This window comes from Misgurnus anguillicaudatus, chromosome 4, assembly GCF_027580225.2.
Source record: "Misgurnus anguillicaudatus chromosome 4, ASM2758022v2, whole genome shotgun sequence".
NCBI lineage: Eukaryota > Metazoa > Chordata > Actinopteri > Cypriniformes > Cobitidae > Misgurnus > Misgurnus anguillicaudatus.
In genome coordinates, this window is record NC_073340.2 from 37,502,175 (window position 1) to 37,526,412 (window position 24,238).

General features: G+C 38.9%; 1 protein-coding gene across 8 annotated transcripts in view; it reads left to right on the forward strand.

Annotated features, from left to right (window-relative positions):
- Positions 1–24,238, forward strand: part of arhgap44b (Rho GTPase activating protein 44b) — a 40,170-nt gene that overhangs the window by 12,920 nt on the left and 3,012 nt on the right. Inside the window, exons 2-23 of one of the 8 annotated variants that reach the window (XM_055175796.2) lie at positions 5,247–5,322; positions 5,985–6,024; positions 6,113–6,232; positions 6,651–6,727; positions 7,517–7,628; positions 7,881–7,957; positions 8,378–8,492; positions 8,745–8,813; positions 8,897–8,978; positions 10,692–10,819; positions 11,236–11,347; positions 11,430–11,511; positions 11,597–11,677; positions 14,431–14,544; positions 14,715–14,806; positions 14,890–15,070; positions 15,190–15,207; positions 15,879–16,070; positions 16,405–16,875; positions 21,029–21,144; positions 21,838–22,224; positions 22,555–22,595. In XM_055175796.2, the coding sequence (XP_055031771.2) occupies positions 5,261–5,322; positions 5,985–6,024; positions 6,113–6,232; positions 6,651–6,727; positions 7,517–7,628; positions 7,881–7,957; positions 8,378–8,492; positions 8,745–8,813; positions 8,897–8,978; positions 10,692–10,819; positions 11,236–11,347; positions 11,430–11,511; positions 11,597–11,677; positions 14,431–14,544; positions 14,715–14,806; positions 14,890–15,070; positions 15,190–15,207; positions 15,879–16,070; positions 16,405–16,875; positions 21,029–21,144; positions 21,838–22,224; positions 22,555–22,562 (2,736 nt within the window). In that variant the 5' untranslated portion in view covers positions 5,247–5,260 and the 3' untranslated portion in view covers positions 22,563–22,595. The remainder of the gene's footprint in view (positions 1–5,246; positions 5,323–5,984; positions 6,025–6,112; positions 6,233–6,650; positions 6,728–7,516; positions 7,629–7,880; positions 7,958–8,377; positions 8,493–8,744; positions 8,814–8,896; positions 8,979–10,691; positions 10,820–11,235; positions 11,348–11,429; positions 11,512–11,596; positions 11,678–14,430; positions 14,545–14,714; positions 14,807–14,889; positions 15,071–15,189; positions 15,208–15,878; positions 16,071–16,404; positions 16,876–21,028; positions 21,145–21,837; positions 22,225–22,554; positions 22,596–24,238) is intronic. The other 7 variants (XM_055175793.2, XM_055175797.2, XM_055175795.2 and 4 more) reach the window with 7 other exon arrangements.

A 24,238-nucleotide genomic window follows, 5' to 3' on the forward strand; every position in this document is an offset into this window, starting at 1 on the left:
TTATTAATGTCATCACCGAAATTTAAAGAAATGGCTTACCTGTTTTAGCTCTTTTGACTTTTGACAAGATAACCACCCTTTTTTTAAATACAGTTTAAAATTTATACGTGTCGGAAAAACTCAGTTTTTATGTTTATAGTTTGATGAACTCATATGACACGCAGAGCATTAGCGTGTTTGGCGCAGCACCGTCCACGGCCAGCGCGCAACATTTAAACATTTATACAACGAAAAAAAGAAATCCAAAATTTACAGACTTAAACTAGATCACAATTTGCTTTTATATATAAAAAAAGAAAGTCAAGTAACAAGATGCAGAACAAATGTGTGCAAATAGCGTGATTCGGCGCAGCACCTCGGCCATCGCGCAACATTTCAACATTTATATAAACAAAAGAAATCCAAAATTTACAGACTTAACCTAGATCACAATTTGCCTTTTATAATAAATAAAAAATAAAAGAAAGTCAAAAGTAACAAGATGCAGAACAAATGTGTGCAAAATGCCTGAAGTGCATGCAGGGGAACAAAACACAAGCCACAATAAGACACAACTCCGAGTGATATAAAAAAATAAAGAAATTATTAAAATGACGAAAGTATAGCCACAATGACATGAAAACCCCTTCTCATATGCAGCCCTGTCACGTTTTTATTTATTAATGCACTTTAAAAATATTTATTGAAACTAAGCTACTTTTTACACATTATTTGCAAAGTATTTTCATAATAATAATAATAGGCTGCACTAATATATTGGGAGAAGGCTGTTATATGTGAAATCAGATACCCTTATTTAGCCAAAATTGAATTATCCTTATTTTATAACACATCTGCAACGATTCGACTGTGAGATTGTTATCGAATTTAGGCTTCTCATCGAATCTTCGACTACTGTAGAAACGTGTTGTTAAATTATTAATATTATATATTTATGTTGTAATATATATTTATAAAGTATTCGTCCATCCAGTCAGAAAGACTGCTGAGAAAATCAGACTCTTGTGTAGCCTACATAAATTCTAAAGGGTTTTTCATCAAACTGCTGCGACTGGTACACAAGTCGGCTATTGTATAAATGTTAACATTAAACACTTTGTGGTTCACCAAAGTTTGGGGACTGAAGGATCTAACTGCGATCCAGCTGCAATGATTTTGAAATGCCTTTTATTGGTAAAGTTTAGTGATTTATAAAATATATTTAATCAGCATAACATGTCGGGACAAACAATGGTTTATACCTTGGGTAATCTTTGGTCTGGAAACATTATTTTTACCCTAAAATTAAATAGTCCAAGTTCATTAATGCTGCTCTGTTAGATCTGCGTTATGAACATATACGGCTACAGCCTTCTATAATCATAGTCCTAAATGAAGATATATTTGTAATGCCGACTCCATGGTGATCATTTGCCATCTGAAAACCTTCCTTAGGGCACAATAGAAGTGCAGCTAGCTATAATACCAATTCTTTACAGACGCTTAGACACACGTACGTTATCCACACGCAAGTTATTCAGACGCTTATACACACGTACGTTATCCACAAGTACGTTATTCAGACGCTAATTCACACGTACGTTATCCAGACGCAAATTACAAAATATAAATTTCTCAGGTACGCCGCCGCCACCCCGCCTCTGACATTTGGCGCAGCTCCGACACGTGACCGTGACGTCTAACGCATTAAATTATACGTCTAACGGCTCTATAATATAGGATTTTGGCCTGACGGCAGGCGAGCGTATACACGTCAGCTCTCATGTCAGTTAGCAAATCCATCAGCAGAAAGTTCAGCTTTCACACCCCATATTTCACACCCCATACCGGTATTTTGATGTGTGAATGATGTCTTACTGGTAAAAAGACGGAACGTCACTGCATGTGTGAACAGCACATTTTTGTGTTTACTGGTAAATTCATTCTGGTAAATTCATGGTAATTTACCAGAATTACTGTGTGAAAGAGGCTATTGTGTGTTTGTGTATTATAAAAGCACACCTGTCTCTCACAGTGGGAATGTTTCACACACAGCAGTAAAACACAGGTGAAGGCTCACCTTTAAACAAAGTGTAATTGTGATGTCATTTTTCTTTATATACAAACTCTCTCAGTGTGGTTTGACAGGAACGGTGTGTAAACCTCGCGCTCGTACAGTATTGTTTGGCCTGCTACGTCATCAGATCTGGTTTTGTTAGTTTACTCCACCCAGTTGTGTAAAGTCTCATCTCAAGATGTATAAGGTTGTGTTATAGAAATTTACATTTTAGTGTTTAAAAGAGACACTTCTTGAGAGGAAGGAGTAGATTTATTCTAGATGTTAATTCATTTGATTTATACAACAGGTCTGTTGAATACTTTATTCTGATTGGCTGAGAAATATTCCATGGGTGTTGATTATTTTTCTGTAAACCGCACACATAACATTTTATATGTCATATAGCAGAGCTGTAGCAGACCAATGTTTTTGGTAACCATGATATAAAAGGGAATAATTGACTCGGGTCCTTTGAATTATTAAAAAATAATGCACACCCGCGTCGCATCGTGCTGCATTACCACCTTGCGTGTGCATTATTTCCTTATAATTCAACAGCCCGTCGTCAATTATTCCTTATGTTTTAAGTACACACACACACACACACAGTATACAGTTACAGTATATATACCACTCAGAAGTTAAGTTGTCACTGGACTGAACTGATCTTCATATGACCTTAAAAACATTTTAATAAATTACTGAAGGGGAATGAATGTGTGAAGTGTTAGATGACTGTAAAAGACATTCTGAGTCATTATTTGCTACATTGCAGGGAAATTTATGGATGTTGTGATGTGGATGAGGATCTGCTTGACAGCCTGGGGCATCAGGAGAACATTTTAAGTTGAGATTTGAATTTTGAAGTTTATTCAATACCACAATGTGTGTAACTCTCTTACAGAAAAGTAAAGATGTAAATGTGAATTCTGTCCATTCTCTTGCGATTAATATTTCACATACATGAATGAGTAACTTCATACTGTTGAAATGGTAAAAGTGCAGCCATGATTATTTATCATCATCATTATCAAAACTGTAGCCATAAAGTTCACATCAGAAAATACTCACACATATAATTGTGTACTCTTGTTGTGTTGACAACATGGCTAAACATTTTGACTGTCTTGTTCATAAACAATGGAGAGATGAACTAGGGATTTTACACAATTTTGCAGGAAATCCATAATGTTGTGCAGTTTGTGCAAATTGTTTTGCTATAAGATGATGATATAAGCATGCATTAATTAGCACATTTAAAGAATGATTCATGAAATTCTCTAAAGTGACTGAATAAAACTGTATACAATATAACAATATATACCCATACATACAGAATCTCTTTGAAATTAAGTACTCAGGCCTAATAATCAAGATATGACCCAGAAGAGATTATCAGTATAGTTTGTTGAATAAACTAAATCAGTATTGTTTAAAAATGATCTTGTTTAATAAAAATGACAAGAGAACATAATCCCCTTAGTCAGTGCTCTGGTCTTATGGGGGGTCCCCATCATGACATAGCAGCAAATCCAAAATGGCAACACATTACTACCTTTGAACGCAAATGTATGATTTATGTAACATCGATAAAAGGAAAAGCAACCAAAATTTACAAACTTAAACTTGGTCAGAATTTACCTTCATAACAAAAAAAATGTACAGGTTTGTCAGCATTATCTTTAATAAAATTAAAATATCTGAGGGGACCCCCAAGTATAATTTTGACTTCTTATAGGGGTCCCTAATGCCTTATGGGGGGTCCCGGATCCCCCCAGCCCCCCCTCAATTCAAGCACTGGCCTTACTTACATTTTTGTCATTTCATAGTTTTTTTAAATTGACTATTATTTTAAAATTTTGAAAAGATTGTGAACAAATAATGACACCAAACTTTTTAACAGTGGTGTTTACACACACACACACACACACACACACACACGCACACACACACCTACGCACACACACATTAACAAACACTGTGTATATACACACATTTAGATTTATGTATTTGTCAGTGTGTGTTTGTTGTTTCAGTATGAATCAAACCCTTTGTGCTTTTATTGTAACACTCCACCTACTGCGCTACAGGAACATACAAAAATAATAAAGCAGTTTAATAAATGTTTATGAATAACATACAGACAAATCTGTTAATTTTAGAGAATAACATTAGCTCAAAACTGGAATAAAGTCAATCTCACAACAACAACAACATCATCTGTGTGTTACCTCATTATGTTTTTGATCTGATCACTTGATGGCTAGGACACAATATTGTGCCCTCTACAGGCTTGATCTGGATGTGATCTGTGTTATTTTAGCACGAGGGCCATCTGTGGGTCACATCTATAATAATAACACACAGATATGTGGTGATATATACAGTACTGTGCTCATATCCTAGGCCACTACAGCTTTGTAGCTTTAGCAAAGTTTTAATGACCGTCCATATTTACTTTTCAGTTTTTGAGCAAGTCTTTTCTGATTTTTTGTGTTTTTAATACTGCATACAAGAAATTTACAAAAAAATGACAATTGTGTCATTTTTGTTCTGTAAATGGTTGTGGAGCCTGAGAGGTGTCCGGGGTGGCACTGGATCCCCCTGACATCTGATTGACCACCCTGTGTGCCACAACAAATTTAATACGCTAGTTTCACTCCCTCCAATAAAACACTTTGACATGCGGCAGTGGAGCACATTCTTAAAAACAAATATTAAGAGAATATTAACACACAATGCAAATACTACATAATGTTTTCATCGTAGACTGGAAGATTGTGTAGTATTTCTGTGGACTGCTTTTATAATAAAGATCGGTCTTTCTTTTTCTGTTTGCACTGTTTTCACAACAAAACTAAATGCTGTGTTTATTATTTTTAAAATGATTTTTACATCTGTGTTAGTAATGCATGCAGTGCAGTAGAAATATATCTAATGTGTAATGTGAAGTAATTAGCAATCATGAGATTCCTTCATGCGTTTGTGATACAGGGTTACTCAATGTTTCTTTTATTTACTAAATCTACCCCCTAACATAGCCTTGGCCACCTAAACTAGTTATTGTTATAGATGTCAGTCAGTCATTAGTTATAAACCACAGACAGATCAGATGTGTGTTATCAAAAGGGAAACAATGAGTTTAAATGGCTAGTTGTCATACCTGCCGGTCAGGTCTCATACTTCGGATGATTTCCTCTAACTGAAGGTGTCTCAGTCATCATGGATCTGTGGAAGAGAAAGCTTCAGATCTCCACCCGACGAAAACCCAAAGCCCATTCTGAGTAAGAGACTGATGTTTGTCTGATATAATACTGACTTATTCTGTGATCAGATCTACGTTTGCGGGATGTCTGATCTAGACACCCTGTGTGTGTGTTCATATATGTGTGTGTGCTTTATCTGGATTGTGTCCGGTTACTGGTTGAGTTGTGTTTGGGTCAGGTCAGATAGTTGATATTGTTTCTTTACATGAAATATCTCTATCATGGATAAATCCTGTTGTATTTTACCCAAAGATGTATTTTCAGGAACACAAACATAGATTGTGACCATTTTCGTGTGCACATCACCCACTATGCATTCATATTTACTGCATGATTCATTAAACATTTCATGTAAATCCTATAGCATTTCTTCACATTATATTCATAGAAATGAGGTTTGTGTTTGCATAACAAAGAAGTAAAATGTTGGTGGACAAGACATGCGTTTTATTGTCTTTAAAATGAGATTAAAAAAAACCCTCATGGTTCTGTGTTATTTTTGTGCATTTTTCAATTCCTCTCTCTCTGTCTCTGTCTCTCTCTCTCTTTACTGTGTAAATGTTAGTTTTCATTCATTGTTACTGGAGCGAGAGATTCGTCATGCACTGTAAGTTTACTGTGCTGATTCCCATGATGCTTTGTTTCTTTGAATGCTAATGAATGTTTGCTGTCTATCACAGGGCTGAGAAAACAGAAGTTCTGAATGAAGATCTACTCCAGGTGAGTGATGTCACTGTATGTCAATGTTATTTGTGTTTATGTGTGAATGTTTTATATCTGAGCGTCTGCATGTGTGTGGTGTCTCCAGGCGGAGAAACGTCTGGAACTAGTTAAGCAGGTTACGCACAGCACACATAAGAAGCTGACCGCATGTCTGCAGGGTCAGCAGGGTGTAGATGTGGACAAGAGGTCCGTCAGGTCTCCTTCAGTAAGTCATGTGACGTCTCTCTCTCTCTCTCTCTCTCTCTCTCTCTCTCTCACACACGCTTTATCATTCACATCACTGCAGAAGATCATAAATATTACAGAGAATCACACAGACAAATCACAGATGAGATCTGTATTGATTAAAGAAATTAAATTGAGATCAAATTGAGACATTTGTTTCTGTGAGATGCCATTGAAGTTCTCAACATCTTAAACTGCATAGATTTCACAATATATGACTAAAACTTAAACTTGCAATGAAAAGCCAGAGATACATCCCAATTTCTCATCATTCACAAAGGACTAAATGATATCAGAAATGCTGTCTATAATATTATAAATGACTGTTAATGTATTGTATTGTACTGTATTTGGGTCTATAGCTTAACAAACGTGTGTGTTTTTGTGTCTCTGAGCAGAAGAAACTTCCTCTAACATCATTGGCTCAGTGTTTGGTGGATGGTGCAGCTATATTGGGCGATGATTCTCTATTGGGGTAAGAATGACATTAAAACACACAATGACAACGTTTACATGCAGCCTCATCATTTTTTATGGGATTTTGGCAATATTGCGATTATACTTTACCTCATGTAAGCACAATACTTCCATAAAATAAAGCTCATAATGGCAGTAAGTATAATTGTAGCAAAACAGGAACGTTTTTTAATCACAGTATGCATCCACATAAACACTTTAATCGCATCTATACCGCACTAGCTGAAGTACACGTGTGTTTTAGTCACGCACCTCGAGTGAATTCATTTTAAACTTAGAAAGATTAGAAAGTTTTCCCTGAACTCTGTCAACACGACTTGCTGTCAGGAGTCTGTGTTCATCCAGAAACAGCTCAAATAACATCACAGTGGCATATTAAACCATTACAAACACTTTCATAATATTTCTGTCTTCATCACAGCACAGAAAAACTAAATACATCCATAAGATTGTGTTTTGTAATGTAAATAAATTAAAACTGCAGACAGTGTAAGTTAATTTGTGCTCTGCATTTTATGTGTGAATACTTAGAAAATATAAACAGCATGTAAACAGAAGAGTCAGTCATGTAAACATCTTACTGCCATTAAGTCTTTACTCTGATTATTGGAGATAATCACTTCAATTGTGTACATGTAAACGTATTAAATAAATGAAAGTGATGTTATGTAGCTAAAAGTTTGTTCTAGAATTTGTTAGAAAGTATCTTAAATGTTAAACAATAATAAACGAAAACCATTCCTGATCTCTGTTTTAAAACATGTGGTTTATGTGTCTTTGTGTTCAGTAAGATGCTGAAGATCTGTGGAGAGACACAAGACAAACTCGCTCAAGAACTTCTGCTGTTTGAACTCCAAACCGAGCGAGATGTCATTGATCCGCTCTATAATCTTGCTGAGGTTTGTGTTGATTCTGCCCTGTAAATAAAATAATATACTCATCCATGACTACTAGTGTATGCCACAACTTAATGTTGTAATCAAACTTGTATAATATTTGTATTATTAAGTCAGTGGTGGAGCAATGTGTCATGAGTTTGACACACATACTGAACAAAATGTATAGCTTATAATGCACTGTAAGTCAATTTGGTTAAATAAATGAATGTAAAGTGTTTCATGAAAGAAAACTTTTTTTCTGGTTCTTCAAAGATCGAAATTCCCAACATTCAAAAGCAGAGAAAACATTTAGCTAAACTGGTATTGGACATGGATTCTGCTCGTGCGAGGTGAGAAACATTCACACACACATACACAGAGATTTGTTTTCATCTGGATAACAAAACGAGGACAATAATGTAATGTTTTTATGTCAAATCATAAACTAACCATAACTCAAACCCTGCAGTGCCAGTGTCATATTACAATCTAATATCTAAATGAAATTATTAGTGTTACAGGTCACAAAAACATCATTACTTTGGTTCATTTTTTCAAGTTTGATTTATTCTTGCTTCTCCAAGCCTGTGTGATCTTCAGAATTAAGACAAAGTGACTTGCTCTTATGTATGCATTTACTATTAAAGGGTTGTCCAATATAATAATGTTGTGCTCTGTTCAATAGATGGCAGGTGTCAGATCATATACGTCTGGTCCGAGCAGCTGTAATATGAATGCTAACAGATGTCATTCTCTCCTCTGACCTATAGGTGGCACCAATCATCCAAATCTACTCTGTCCAATAAAGAAACATCAACGGGGGCCAAAGCCGACGCCCTCAGGGAGGAGATGGAGGAGGCGGCCAATCGCATGGAGATCTGTAGGGTGGGTGGGGCTTATTTTTATTGTGCATCTGTATACTCTTTATAAAGTATGGAGCGTGCAATGATTAACATAATTCATTACATTGCATTTGCAAAACTGGAGTGTTGTCCGTGTGTGTAACATCAGTGTGTGTGTATCAATAAATATCTTCAGAAAATTGTGTACTGTTACGTCAACATAACTGCTCTGTTCCGCTGTATATATAATGTTTCTGAAGTATGCATCGTTCATGATGAACATGTTATTTTTCAGGATCAGCTCTCGGCAGACATGTATAGTTTCATGGCCAAAGAAATTGACTACGCAAACTACTTTCAAACAGTGAGTGTGTTACTAAAACAAACCAGAGTTCTGCCTTCATCAGACCAATAATAATCTCTCTTCTTCTGTGTTTGCTTGTGTAGTTGATAGAAGTCCAGGCAGAGTATCACAGGAAATCTTTAGAGCTGCTCCAGAACATCCTGCCACAGATTAAAGCTCAACAGGGTGAGACTCATTTAAACCTAATCAAAATTAAATTCATACTTGCATGCAGGTGATAAACAGAAACCAGAAGTTGAAGAAATATTCAGTCTTAAAGTGCACCTATTATGGCCTTTTTACAAGATGTAATAAAAGTCTCAGGTGTGTGTCTGTGAAGTTTCAACTCAAAATACCTCACAGTTCATTTATTATATCATGTCCAAAATGTGCTGTTTTAATGTCTGTACCTTTAAATGCAAATGAGCTACATTCCCTTACACGCAGACAGTGAGCACTTTTAGTTAAAAGATATCTGATTAATACAGTCTGAGTATCCCTCTATTGAGATATTGTGGACAAAGTACAACTCACTGGTGGAAACTATGGTAATGATGGATTTTAAGTGGGCGGGGCTTTATGTGACCTCACATTGATAAGAAAATCAAAACAGCATGTCTAATGACACTGGTTTGATTTAAGGGGTATTAAAAAATGGGGGTGGATTTTTTCATTGTAGGGTGGTTGTGTTCACACACTGCCAACACACATTTATGTCCAAACACCTTGTAAACGTGGATTTTGCATAATAGGTGCCATTTAAGGCTTAAGTATAATTCCATTTTTATGCATGCGTGAGAGTGCACGTGATGCAATCAGAAGAGTGTGCACGTACTGTATGTGCACCGTCAATTTTTCAAACCCTGCATACATTGTTCACCTACATGAGAATGTATTATGCTGCCCGCGGGATGCATTGCATTTTGTTGCAATGTGCATGCGTTGAACGTCTGTGTACACCAGTGGCAGCTCGTGACTGCACTTCCGAGGATGCGCTAATTCATAATAAGTGTTCGGATTGTCACGTGTGTGGTTCCCTTTTTCCAAAATATGTGTCATGCGTGTGGAGAGATCCTGTGTGCATCACGTGTTTTGTCAAAATAAGTGCCTGCAGGAGACGCGTCAAAACCGTTTATGATAAAAGAGACGCTTGCGTTTCCTAAATACACGCAAGACACTCACTTAACAGTAAACTTTGATTACGCATGAGATTGTGCGAATATCTGGCACACGCGAGCGTCTCCTTTCAAGTTCAAGTTCAAGGCAGCAGGCACTTATTTTGGCATGACACGTGATGCACACACGATCTCTCAAAGCGCAGAACACATATTTTGAAATGATGAACCACACACTACATACATGTTGTGACGAACTTCGCATCGTGCGCCTCAAAAAAAGAAGTCACCAGCCGCCACTGGTGTACACGTATGAGTCAAATAAACTATAGACGGTTTCAGCAGTAACAACATAAAAACGCGACTGTCGCGGTCCGCACATAACTTCCGGTAAACTCTGCTAAGAAAAAATAACAACAAAGTTCTTTAAACGTAGTTTATTTATATAACAAGCAAAAAACAACACATAGATTACATAGGAAACCAAAACATTTGTTATTTTCGACGAGGATTTGTTCAAAAGATCAGTTTAGCAACTAGTCAGACCATTAAAAAAACGAAACCGGAAGTAAAGTTCGGATCCAGACGTGTATCACGTGCGTCAGATGAAACCGTCTATATTTTGCAATGCTGTGCGTTCGACCATGTAAAAAGCTGACTATGCTCAGGGCTTTACTGTAAGCAATACGAAACAGCCTGATTCTCCATAAAGATGTTATGAAATGACTCATATTATTCTTGCAGATGATCTTGATTGTCGTATTATATTGTGTGTGTATTTCAGAGTCGTGGGTGGAGAAGCCGTGTTATGGGAAACCGCTGGAGGAACATCTGTGTCTGAGCGGCAGAGAAATCGCATTTCCCATTGAAGCGTGTGTGACCATGCTGCTGGATTGTGGCCTACAGGAGGAGGTGAACACATTCACACCTCTTCACACCAAGACTAAACGCCTAGAAACTCAACTGTGCATTTCTTCAAACCTTTTCATAAAACCCTTTCACACAGCGTGTTGATCCTATAAAATTGATCCTATAAGAGCTTACATTACACATCACGTGTTACGGCTTCCAATAAGCTGTATGGCTCCTACATCACGTGTCTCTACAAGATCTTTACGGGATGTGTGTGAACGCACTGACAGATCCCAGAAGATCATAGGCAGTGTGAATGAACCAAAATCAAATGATCCTGGCACAAATCCCTGACACGTTACCTGTGTATTATCTGTGTATCTCGTGTGAAAAGGGCTATGATGTAATGAAAGGATTTTCCAGAGGAAGAGTAGACAGATTTATTCCTCTGGTGTGTTTTTTAATTTTTTTATCAGGGTTTGTTCAGAGTCGCTCCATCCGCCTCTAAGCTGAAGAAATTAAAGGCGTCGTTAGATTGTGGCGTTCTGGACTTTCAGGAGTATTCAGCCGATCCTCACGCCATCGCAGGTGAGATCAGGTGTCTCTCTCATGGTTTTATTCAGCAGCACACAGTTTCACCTGATCTCAGATCAGTGTTTGTGCTCTACAGGTGCTCTGAAGTCATACCTGCGTGAGCTGCCTGAACCTCTGCTGACCTTTGACCTGTATGAAGAGTGGATACAAGCGTCAATGTGAGCGAGTGTGTTTGTTTATGTCAGTTTGTTTGTTGTGTGCTGGTGTGTAGTTATTCAGGAGTTTGCGTTTGTTTGATTTCAGTATTCCAGATCAGGACAAACGTCTGCAGGCGTTATTAACCACATGTGAGAAGCTGCCGAAAGCCAACAGTGACAACTTCAAGTGAGTCCAGATATCCAACCATTACTAAAATCAACATTAGCATTTTGACACATAATATTTACATGTACACTGCAACGTTTCTGGAGAGTAACCGCGATGTAAAAAAAATATGTCACGAAATGTATATCAATGAATCATAAAATGGCCCTGATATGTCACTAGACATTAAGAAATCATTTTAATTTCAAATACTTCTATCAATGACAACAGTGGTCCGGCCAGGATATCGTCATTTAAAAAGTGGAGTTGCAGCTCTCAACTGATGTTTATGTTGTCATGTTGTGTGTTGGCCACCAGTTGTGTGATTGCAGTACCAGTTTTAGCCACAAGTTTTGTGATTGCAGTACCAGTTTTGGCCACAATCCTACATACTGTTCCTTTAAGTTTATATACAAGAGTGCTGATCTTCGACGGGTATAGGGATAATCACTTACGATTGGGATGCACAGACTGATTCATGAGCTTGAGACACATGGAAAGTGTTTAAAAACTGTGTGTGTGTGTGTGTGTGTGTGTGTGTGTGTGTGTGTGTGTGTGTGTGTGTGTGTGTGTGTGTGTGTGTGTGTGTGTGTGTGTGTGTGTGTGTGTGTGTGTGAGAAAGACCACCTGCTCTGTTAGCAGCCTTTCAGTCAGAGATGAGCAAATGACTCGCGTGTTTAAAGAAGCCTCCCTGACTAATATTAAAATGACCAGAAGGTGTTGGAATGATACAAACAGTGAAGCAGTTACTGTTATATTTTCAGGACAATATCGCACATTTGGGAAGAGCTCTTAGCCAATCAGATTCAAGAACCAGAACGAACTGTTGTATAATTAAGCAATATCGCTCGAGTAGGAGTGTGATATAGCTCTATATCATCACGGCTGTGATTAGGCCAGAGGCACGAGGCCGCAGGCCGAGTGCCGGAGGCAATCACAGCCGTGATGATATAGAGCTATATCACACGACTCCGAGAGCGATATTGCTTTTATACAACAGTTCGACGGCACACGTTTGAAAAACGAAAACTAGAAAACAACAACGGAGTTATTTTAAAAGCCTTTTTGTTTGAGAACTACTTCTTCCGCCACGGATTTGAGGGCGGCCAGAATGACAGGTAAAACTTTCGGCTGCTTTGAAACTCATAACAACTCAATGGACGGAAAAGCCGTTACTTTATATTACCGTTTCTTGGTCACAAAGTGTAGTTTTAAGATTAGTTCAGTCGAGAATGTATATGTATTATATTTAAATCTGCAGTCGATTAGTAAAGATAGCGCCTGTTTGAACGTTTGCTTAGTGAGATTCGGTACGAATGAGAACCAAAGCATGAGCGGACATCAGTGTTCACTCGCCCCGCTGACCACCGCCCTCTCTGGGCTACATCTCTGACAGAGATACCCTGGCTCTCATGTTGGCCTTGTTTGTTTATGATCGTCAAAATGAGATCAAATCAGCAGTATTTGGTGTCATGATCAAACTAGTACTTGTTTTTTAATTCATATTTAGTGTCTTTTGTGTTGTTATTGTTTTGGCGCGAGGTAAAAGTTAATAAAACTACTTGTATAACGTTACTATTGCTTTCTCATTTATTCTTAACGTGATACGAGCACTCGATTATTATTAAACTTTGTTCTTGTCAGTACTATATAAAACGGTTTTTTTTATAAGTGCCAGAGATATGTTTTTGCATGCTGCTTATAAATATACCAGTGGCCATATCTCATAACATGTTTTAATAGTCAGGTCACGATAAAGTAAATGATCAATGTCCACATTTAAAAGCTGCGGTGCTTAACTTACCTGCAGTTTCACGGTGTTTTCGCGTTCTGATAAGAAATATAGCTCCAGGAAAAAAACGAGTGTTTATATTCCTCTTTCCAAGTGTTAATCGTCCACACGATGTGACAAGACATTTCTCCCATTAAGTTTAACGTAACATCCAAGAGCGCTGATCTTTGACGGAATAATACTTCTGATTGGGGATTCACAGACTGATTTATGAGCTAGTAAACTAATGAGACAAACGGAGAGTGATTCAAAACAGGGCGTCTGTGTTTTTCCATTCAGAGATGAGCCTGCTTAGGACCTCCATTCACTAGGTGGCGGAATGATACGAAAGGTGAAGAGGTTACAGTGCCGATATCAGCACAATATCGCACAGGTCTTAGCCAATCAGATTCGAGAACCAGAAAGAACTGTTGTATAATATAATATAAAATACAATCATGTAAATGTTATATATCAGCATTATTATAAATTATTATTATTATAATTATTATATTTCAGATAGCGATATACTTCCTGACTCCCGCGTCACCCTGTCTTTGTGGTTAAGCTTCATCATTGGTTGAATTTGATATACACATTCAGACGCACTTACATCTGGAGGCGTCCCCAAAGTGTCACCGCAGTGACGCAGCGCAAGTTCCCTCAAAAGAGAACTGTAACAATGTATCTTAAAAGATAACACAATGTAATCTTGCTCTTACTTGAAATCTGTCCCCACATTTAGTCCTTGAATTTGAGGGTATTGGACCTGGAAAGGAAGTTAAATTTGAAGTTAACTAAGATGTGGGAACCCTGGAAAGTTTTTGTTGATTCGTGATTTGTTTGTAAAAACATCCATACACACATCTCACACACAAATTTTTGCGTACACATGCTTAATGAATGAGACCCATTGTTTCTCAGTTAATATAAACAAGTGTAACAGATTTGCTCTTCTAAGATGTTTTCAGTATTGTTTCTTGATTGATTTTTTTTTCATCAGGTATTTGATTAAATTTCTTGCCAAGCTAAATGAGTATCAGGATTATAATAAGATGACAGCAGGAAACATTGCAATAGTGCTGGGGCCAAACCTGCTGTGGGCGAACACTGAGGGGTGAGCGATCACACTTTACATTTATTCATTTAAGAGACACTTTTATCCCAAATGAGTGACTTACAGTGCATTTATCTGTATGTGTGCTCCCTGGGATTCGAACCCATGACCTATCGAGCTCGCGCTACACTAACACTAATACTCTTAAATTTCGCTGTTGTTTTTCCCAGAAATATTACAGAGATCATGACCACAGTGTCACTACAGATCGTGGGGATCATTGAGCCAGTTATTCAGCATGCTGATTGGTTCTTCCCTGGAGGTGAGACATACAGTTTGACCAATCAGACGCTCTGACTCGACACATTCACAGATGCTGAACACTTGTGTTACTTCCTCTCACAGAGGTTGAATTTAATGTTACGGGTAACTACGGCAGCCCCGTCCACACCAATCACAACGCCAACTACAGCTCCATGCCGTCTCCTGACTTGGACCAATCGGATCGCAAGGTGCAGGACCAGAACAGACGACCCCTCAGTGTTGCCACGGACAACATGATGCTGGAGTTCTACAAGAAAGACGGGTATGAGAAAAACTGCAGAACGTAACAATAAACATCATCAGACCAGATAAGAGATGCTTTGGGTTTAAATCTTCTGTCTTCTACTTTTAAATGCTTCTGCTTTTATTCCGCTATTGCAGCATCAGGAAGATTCAGAGGTATGGAAACCTTTCTGTTTGATCTGTTCATCTACTCTTTCCTGAATTTCCATATGATTTATAACAGGGTCTGAGACCAGATGCCCTTCTGTGATAGGATTATGCATTGTTGTGCAGAACCGTATTGCAGCTTAAGGGTTGATCAAATTTGAGGAATCTGATTGGCTGCATGTTGTTTTGAATGTAATTCAGGGTGCTTCTCAATATGCTTCCTCGCTCCCGGAAACCGATTGAGCTTTGCCATCATCTCAATACTTTAATGCACCGGAAGTAAATGCACATATAAATCTCCTCCCTCTTCATATCGTCACGTCTTTAATTATATTTAATTTATATTTAATGGTCACAGTATATTTGATTTATGTATAGACCACTGACCTATTAATGATCAGTGATATAGACACATATATAAATTTTACAGCCCTTTTAAGAACATCTTAATTTTAATGTAGTAAGGCCATGAATTCTAACATAAGTATGCAATTAACTTTATTTTTCTTGTTAAATATCTTGGGTCTTTAATGCACTTGATAATAGAGAATGAACTTTCACTTAATGCTTCGGCTCCTCCGTCCTCGCAAAGGAAGCGAGGATGCAGAAATAAGGATTGAGAAGCACTCATGCTGTTTGTCGTGTGGAATCTGATTGGCAATCTGTCTGCCCCGTTGCAGTATGGGAGTGCGAGTGATGGACACCTCCTGGGTATCTCGGAGAGGTTCCTCGTCGTCACGTAAGAGTTCGTCGACCCCACCCGGCGTACAGCCGCCCGTGCCGCCCACTGATTCGCTGAACCCTGAGCAACTGGGCGATCTCTCCACCTCCCCCTCACAGACTCCGCCCCCGATTAGTAGTGACAGAACAAGGTAAAAAGAGGGAACCGATAGAAGTGACATTCAATGAAACGCCGCTGCTATTGAGCTGATCACGTGACTGCTGCTTATTTCAATGCAGACAACTTAAGTCATCATGAATCTTCATATCATATTATTACATTTACATATTATGAAAGTACAGGTGTGCAAAACGATTAATCATGACTAATTGTAGTCGCGATTAATCGTTTTGCAGCCCTTAATGAAAGTAGTTCAGAATGAATCAGATTCATGCCAATGTTTCCCTGTCAGATAACGGTATTTTCGTCATCTGATGCCGTGCGTTTTTTTCCTCTTTATGTCTCAATCTTCATAATCTTTTCAGCTCTGATGACACGCCGTCCTATTGGTCGGATTCCTGTTACGCCTGCCCCTCCCCTGAGGAGGAAAGGCCTCCCCCTCCGTACCCGTTCTCTTCCTCCTTTTCGTTTTCTCACCCCTCGCCCAACCCTCGACCGGAGCCCTGCGCGCGTCCTGTCTTTCCCGAACCCGGCCCGTCTCCTCCTCCGCTGTCCGCCCGCTGGTCCGTTTACACCCCTCCTCCTGTCCTTACGTCCTCCAACTCTCTAGATATCAACTCCAACCCTAAACCCAGTTTCCTGCACCTGTCCAAACAGGGCTCGGTGCCCGCCGACCCCCCGCATGCGCCGCACGTTGATTCTACCCCCCCACCCGTATACATCAAACCCCCGCTTGTGCTGCCTCGACATGACGCCCCTCACCCTAACTTTACCCCTCACGCTGCTTCTCCACCATGGGCCGCCGGTGTACGAGAGAGGGGACTCAGAGTTGCTAGGTAATTACCCATAATCCTTTACTTGAACAGAACCATCAGGAGGTAGAGAGAGAAATTATACTGAAGTTCAATCAATCAATGTTTATTTCTATAGCACATTTAAAAACTGATCAAGCAGACCAAAGTGATGTACAGTAAACATAACATTCAAAGAATTAACAGGAATATAAAACACACAATAGACATAAATAAATGCAAAAAAATGTTATGGAGTTAATGAATAAGGGGAATCCCATTCCAAACGTATCATAAAATGTGATGTTTTAATCAGTTTTTAACCATACTGATATCTTAGAGGTTAATACAGTATTTTGTGGTTTAAATATCCATCCAATGTCTCTGTTAAAGGTAGGGATGCACCGAATCCAGGATTCGGATTCGGCCGAATACTGGGCTTTTTGACGGGGTTCGGGTTCAGCCGAATCCTAGATTTTTTTTCCACCGAACCGAACCCTTGGCTTGCGCTACGCTGGTCGACGTCACGCGGCCGTTGATTACACACATCGGGTGCTGACGTGGAGATGAGCTTTTTCTTTCGGTGAGCCTAAGGGGCTGGACACACCAAAACCTTTAAACACGGCTGAAAACGCCTTGAGGATGCCAAATGCCAGCTGTTTTTCAGCCGAGCGCTTGGTAGGTGTGATGCTTCAGCTGTGAGCCGGTTGGTTGCTGTGGTAATGTCCCGCCCCTCCTCCACTGTAATTGGACGGCCGTGTGAAGACTGTGACATTGACGAGCGGAGCTTCTCACTCAAAGTTGAATATGGTTTTCAGCGCGGAGCTGCTTGCTTATTGGAAAAACGAACGTGTCGCAACGCATCGCTTTCATTATGCATAATGTACAGTTAAAATTAAATAAAATGAAAAATACACTGCTGTGGACGTTGTTTACTTCATTAATGTGCTTTACTGTGTTAATGGAATAAGGATGCAAGTAGGATTCGGTATTCGGGTTCGGATTCGGCCGAATCTTAAACGGTGGATTCGGGATTCGGCCGAACCTAAAAAATCTGGATTCGGTGCATCCCTAGTTAAAGGTGTAGTGAGTAAATTTTAGCTAATTTTAGCAGCGTCTAGTGGTGAGGTCACGAATTGCAATCAACGCTCAGTCCACCGTTCACCGAAACGCATAGAGAAGCTACCATAGCCGCCACCGGACAAACATGTCATTGTCGGAGACAACTTAGTAAAAAAGTTTGTCCGTTAAAGGGAAATTCCGCCTTGAAATGATCCTAGGGTTAATAACAAACGTGTACCGAGTTCGACCGTTCACTGGAGTTTGTTTTCATGCTAGTCTAACGTGACCAGTGTTATTGCTAAACGCAAATTAGCATGTTATGGTAGCCTTCGGGGCATCAGTGCATTAAAAACGAAATCGCTATGTCTATACTACTAATAATGCTCAAAATAACCCCACACTTACACTGTAGCACAATGAGGGTCTCTATATGTAAACCGAAGCATTGAGAACTTTGCAAGTGTACAGACAGTTTATTAAAAAGAAACATTTACCGTTCACGTCTGGATCACATATCCATGCGGGCGCCATCTTGGGAAAACTAAACTCTCGCGTGAAACGTTGTTGCCCTGAACAGGTGTTGTGCTTTCACGCGAGAGTTCAGCCCTCCCAAGATGGCGCCCGCATGGACACGCGATCCAGACGTGAACGGCAAGTGTTTCTTTTTAATAAACTGCCTGTACACTTGCAAAGTTCTCAATGCTTCGGTTTACATATAGAGACGCTCATTGTGCTACAGTGTAAGTGTGGGGTTATTTTGAGCATTATTAGTAGTATAGACATAGCGATTTCGTTTTTAATGCACTGATGCCCCGAAGGCTACCATAACATGCTAATTTGCGTTTAGCAACAACACTGGTCACGCCAGACCAGCACAAAAACAAACTCCAGTGAACGGTCGAACCCGGCACACGCCTGCCACCAACCCCAGGATCATTTCAAGGCGGAATTTCCCTTTAAGGGCCGTTGTAGAAACATGGCGGCACAAAATGGCGACTTCCATGTAAGGGGACCCGCGGTGTATGTAGATAAAAACATCTCATTCAAAGGTTATAAAAACATAATGATTCATTATGAAAGGTCTTTATACACCACTGATAATATAGTTTTGTATGTTATATTGCATTTCTGTCAAGAGATCCTTCTAAAAGTTACACACTGCACCTTTAAACGTGTAGTAGAATGTAAAACTGTATTTATTTAGGCACAGATGAATGCTAAGAGTTGTGTAGATGGTAATGACATATCATGAGCTTCAAACACGATTGTTTTCTCCTTCTTATGTAAACCTCAAAAGAGCGCTGCAAAACAGACCAATCTCAACATAACACCAACTGTGATGTTACAGTCAAGATGTACGCCCCAACATTAAATTACACATTAAATTAAGTACAATGTTGTTACAACGCTCTAAACAAAGCTGTGACTGCTGAATTAATGCTCTATGCTAGTTAATGCTATATGTTAGCGTTTAGGCTGAAGTTTTACTATTGACATTAGAGTTAGGTTTTGCAGGTCCATACTGAAAAAAACACAAACTTATCACTCATAAACGTCCATTAACAATCTCAAACAATTGATTACTCCTCAAAATCTGATACAGACTCAAACATAAGATCTGTTTACACACACATAGAGCTACTGAAGGAGAAACAGCCAATCAGAGCAGAGCTCAACATTATTATTCATGATCCTTTCAAATAAGTAATAATAGACCATTTCATTTTAAGGGTTGTAAATGGACATGTGAAACTGACTCTAGATTCTGCCACAAACCTTCTATGTAGATATCAGAGAACTATTTAACATAGTATTTAAATGCATTCTTTGGCACCTTTAAAGTTTTTAAAGACATTGAAAAACCTTCTCAATAAAACCGATACATGTATATATAATACACATCAGTCCTGATCCTTAGACTAAAACTGTATGAAATCAAAACTAATGATTCTCTATCAAGTTTCCTTCACTGCTTTTATCCAAATCAATGAAGCAAAAATCCCAACTCTTCACTGAAGGGATTTTTCTTTTTGCTTTGTATGGCTGCCATACTAACATACAATACACAACACTTACAAACACATACAGTACTGTGCAGATGTCTTCAGCCACCATCACCAGCTTTGTTGTTTTTGCACATTTTAATGTCCATCCATATTTATTTTTCACTCCTTTTGTTAAGATAGAAACAAAAAAATACAGATACACAAAATTAAAAATAAAACCGTTTTCAGGACTAAATGTCTTCTTCAGGCATCAGTCAGTATTTAGTGTGACCTCTATTGGCACGAAACACATCTTGAGCTTTCTTGAGGAGACTGAAGTCCTGAAGTCATTCGATTAGAATTAGAAATTAGGATTTCATTTCATTTAGATTTAAGATATCCTGCAGCTGCCTGCTATTGCTTCAGTAGAACAGCTTATACTTTTATATTGTTTTTAAAGGGGACATTTCACAAGACTTTAATATGTAAAATAAATCTTTGCTGTCCCCAGAGTACATATGTGAAGTTTTAGCTCAAAATATCCATCAGATAAATTATTATAACATCTTAAAATTGGCACTTGTGAGCAGAAATTTGCTGTTTCCGGGTGTGTCCTTTAAAATGCAAATGAGCTGATCTCTGTACTAAATGTCAGTGATGTGGTTGGATAGTGCAGATTAAGGGGCAGCATTATTATAATAAGATCCCCTTCTGACATCACAGGGGGAGCCAAATTTCAATGAGCTATTTCAATTCACATGCTTTCGGAGAATGGTTTACCAAAACTAACTTACTGGGTTGATCTTTTTCACATTTTCTAGGTTGATAGAAGCACTGGGGACCCAATAACACTAAATAATGGAAAAAATTCAGATTTTCGTGATATGATCCCATTAAAACTACATACAAGTTTCCTGTATTTTCTGTTTTTATTCTAATAAAGAGACCTATAACTATAATCACTATGATCTATGATCACTATACAACTGCAAAAACAACAAATCTAATGGTGGACTTTTACACATTACTGGATACATGACTAAAAAAAATGATTCAAATAATCTCAAGATTCTTTCATTCACTGTCGTGTTAGTTTGAATGGTTTGTCTTCGGTGCAGTAATCAGATGTTTGTGTTTATTTGTGTCGTCAGTTCTCCTAAGACCAGAGAGCCGTCGCCTGTGATTGGTCAAAGAGGAATTTCACCTACAGCTCCCTCTGGTGGACAGATACAGTTATCAGATCAGAGTCCTCACACACTGCGCAAAGGTAAAGACGATCGATTGTGTGAACGAGCCGTGTATATGTCTGATATGAAAGAATAATCCTAAAAGACGACACAATCACCTTTTTAAACATACAGGAATACAGATGGAGAATACCTTTAACTCTGTCGTTTAGTAAAATATCCCTTTAGCAAATCACTTTGACTGAAATATAAATGATAAATATGAAGAAGGGAAAAGAAAAACATTACACATGAGATCACGTGATATGCAGTTAATCTTTTGTCAGTCTAACTGTGCATTCAGACCGCCACCGGCGAGAGCGTCAAAGTGGCCGGAAGTCATTCATTTTCAATGAGAGCCGGCGGCGAGCTCCGGCGAGCAGGGGCGCGGCGCGTCATGTACAGCGTGAGCGTCGAGGAGAGTTGAAATTCAACTCAACTTTATGGTAATGAGATATGACGCGGTTCGGCGGCAACCAATCGGAAGGCGTAAATGTTCGGCGGCAACCAATCGGAAGGCGGAAACCTCCGCCTGAGGGGAGTTCAGAGAATGCATTCGAGCGTCAGAGCGTCCACTACGCCTTTCCTTTAGCGTCATTGGCAGGGCGGCCAGAGCTTTTATTGACGCTCTCGCCGGTGGCGGTCTGAATGCACAGTAACGTAATGTGCTATGAATAAGGACATCATGTCTCGTCTACCGGAGATGATTCTGTTGATCTCTTTCTATCTCTCAGTTTCGAAAAAATTGACCCCCATCCCTCCCAAGGGTCCGTTTTCTCCACCCGCCGGCGTGTCGGACCTGTCTCCTGGCCCCTCTCCCGTCAGCCTGTCCCCGACCCCTCCCAGCACTCCCTCATCGTACGGCTTCAGTTACCCGCAGGGCGGCTCCACCCTCACCTCCCCCGGTCACGCCCACAGTCAGACGCCCAGCACCCCGTCTCTCTCCTCACCCCCTTCGCTCACGGGCACCCTTCCCAAATCACGGCCCACTCCTAAACCGCCCCGTCAAAGACCCAATCTGCCCCCTCCGCGGCCTCCGGGTACGTCGGGTCTGAGCCCGCAGCCTCTGGAGCACCCGACGGGCCTGTTGGATGGATTGTCACCCGAGAGTATGTCGACAGGTAAAACTCGCCCGTCACGCTGTCAGATAACGGCTCCGCACAAGTTAGTTTTCAGTATGTTACTGTGAAGTTGTTAATGTGACCTAATGTGACTAAAACATAGTTTTGTAAATTGTATGAGAGTCTCCACACCTTGACTGCTGACCACAGACCAATCAGCTGTGAGCTACATCAGCACATTATTTTTAAATATAAAGATATTTTAAAGCATTTTAATCTGATAATATAATGGACAGCAGATGTGCAGACATGTATATGTGAAAGATATGAAACGCTGTACAGCTCAATGGATTTTCTCTCCTGTTTGCTGTCGCTGTTGTTATTTTGCAGCGGTTTGAGCTCAGGGTGTCGGTGGGCTTTAACTCAGATGGGTAAGAGAAGCAGCGTGTGTTTTTTATTTCACCCGGCGTCATGCCTCCGCCTGGCTGTGCTGTATATACATCACATGGTTCCTGCTGTTTTTGCCTTGTGCTTCTGGCTGTGTTATTAACACTGCTGTCTGCATGGCTCAGATCCTGATACTCCTCCTCATCCACAGCCCTGCACCTGACTACACATTACATGAAAAGACTTCAAGAGATACAAATGACAATTCTGTCATCATATACTTGCCTTCATGTGTTTATAAACCTATAACCTAAGTTTCCTTCTCCAGTGGAAAGCAAAATGAGATGATCAGCATCTTTCTGATGTTGCACACACTGATAAAATTACTTGTGTGGTATTTTTGTCTTGTTTTCAGTAGTGCTGGGCAAAGATTAATCGCGATTAATCGCATACAAAATAAAAGTGATTTTTTGCATAATATATGTGAGTGTACTGTGTCTAATAATTGTGTATATTTAACCACACACACATTCATATATTCATTTCAGAATTGTTTTACTTATGTATAATTGTTTTTAATTTATTTTTAATATAGAACATATATAAATAAATATATATAAACATGTAAATGTTTCTTAAATACATACACGAATGTGTGTGTATTTATTTATACATAATAATTACACACAGCACATACTCATATATTATGCCAAAAATCACTTTTATTTTGTATGCGATTAATCGCGATTAATCTTTGCCCAGCACTTAAATATATATAAAGATTCTTAAATCAAGATGCATTTTCTTTATAGACCAAAAATATCAAATTTAAGTGAATTTGTGCATAAAACAAACAAAAAAATCTGCCAATGGGGCCAGAAAAAAAATCCAGAAATAAGTTTACTTATTTTTCTTAAATGCTTAATTAAAAAAAAATCAAGACTTTTTTGTTGCTTTTTTTAAGCACAAATTCACTTAAATTTGATATTTTTGGTCTATAAACTAGACTTATTTTCTTGGGCCATTTTGCTAATCAAGAGAATGCATCTTGATTTAAGTATTATGTGGATATTTGTCCTGAAAGCAATACAAAAATACTAAGTACACTGCAAAAAAGTATTTTCAAGAAAAACATTTCTTAGTATTTTTGTCTTGTTTTCAGTAAACATATCTAAAAATTCTTTAATTAGGATGCTTTTTCTTGATGAGCGGGATGGCCCAGGAAAGTAAGTCTAGTTTTTAAACCAAAACTATCAAATTTAAAGGTGCAGTGTGTAATTTTTTGAAGAATCTCTTGACAGACTATATTAGACTATATTATCAGGGCTATATAAAGAGCTTTTTTTTAATGAACCGTTATGTTTTTATTATCTTAGAAAGAGATGTTTTTTAACTACATAAACTGAGGGTCCCCCTACGTGGAAGTCACCATTTTGTGCCGCCATGTTTCTACAGAAGCCCTTAACAGACAAACTTTTTTTACTAAGTTGTCTCCAACGATGGCATGTTTGTCTGGTGGCAGCTACCGTAGCTTCTCTATGTGTTTCAAAAGCGAGGGGTGAGCAGTGGACTGAGCTGTTGGTTGCAATTCGCAACCTCACCACTAGATGCCACTAAAATTTACACACTGCACCTTTAAGTGATTTTGTGCATAAAACAAGCAAACAAATCTGCCAATGGGGAAGCA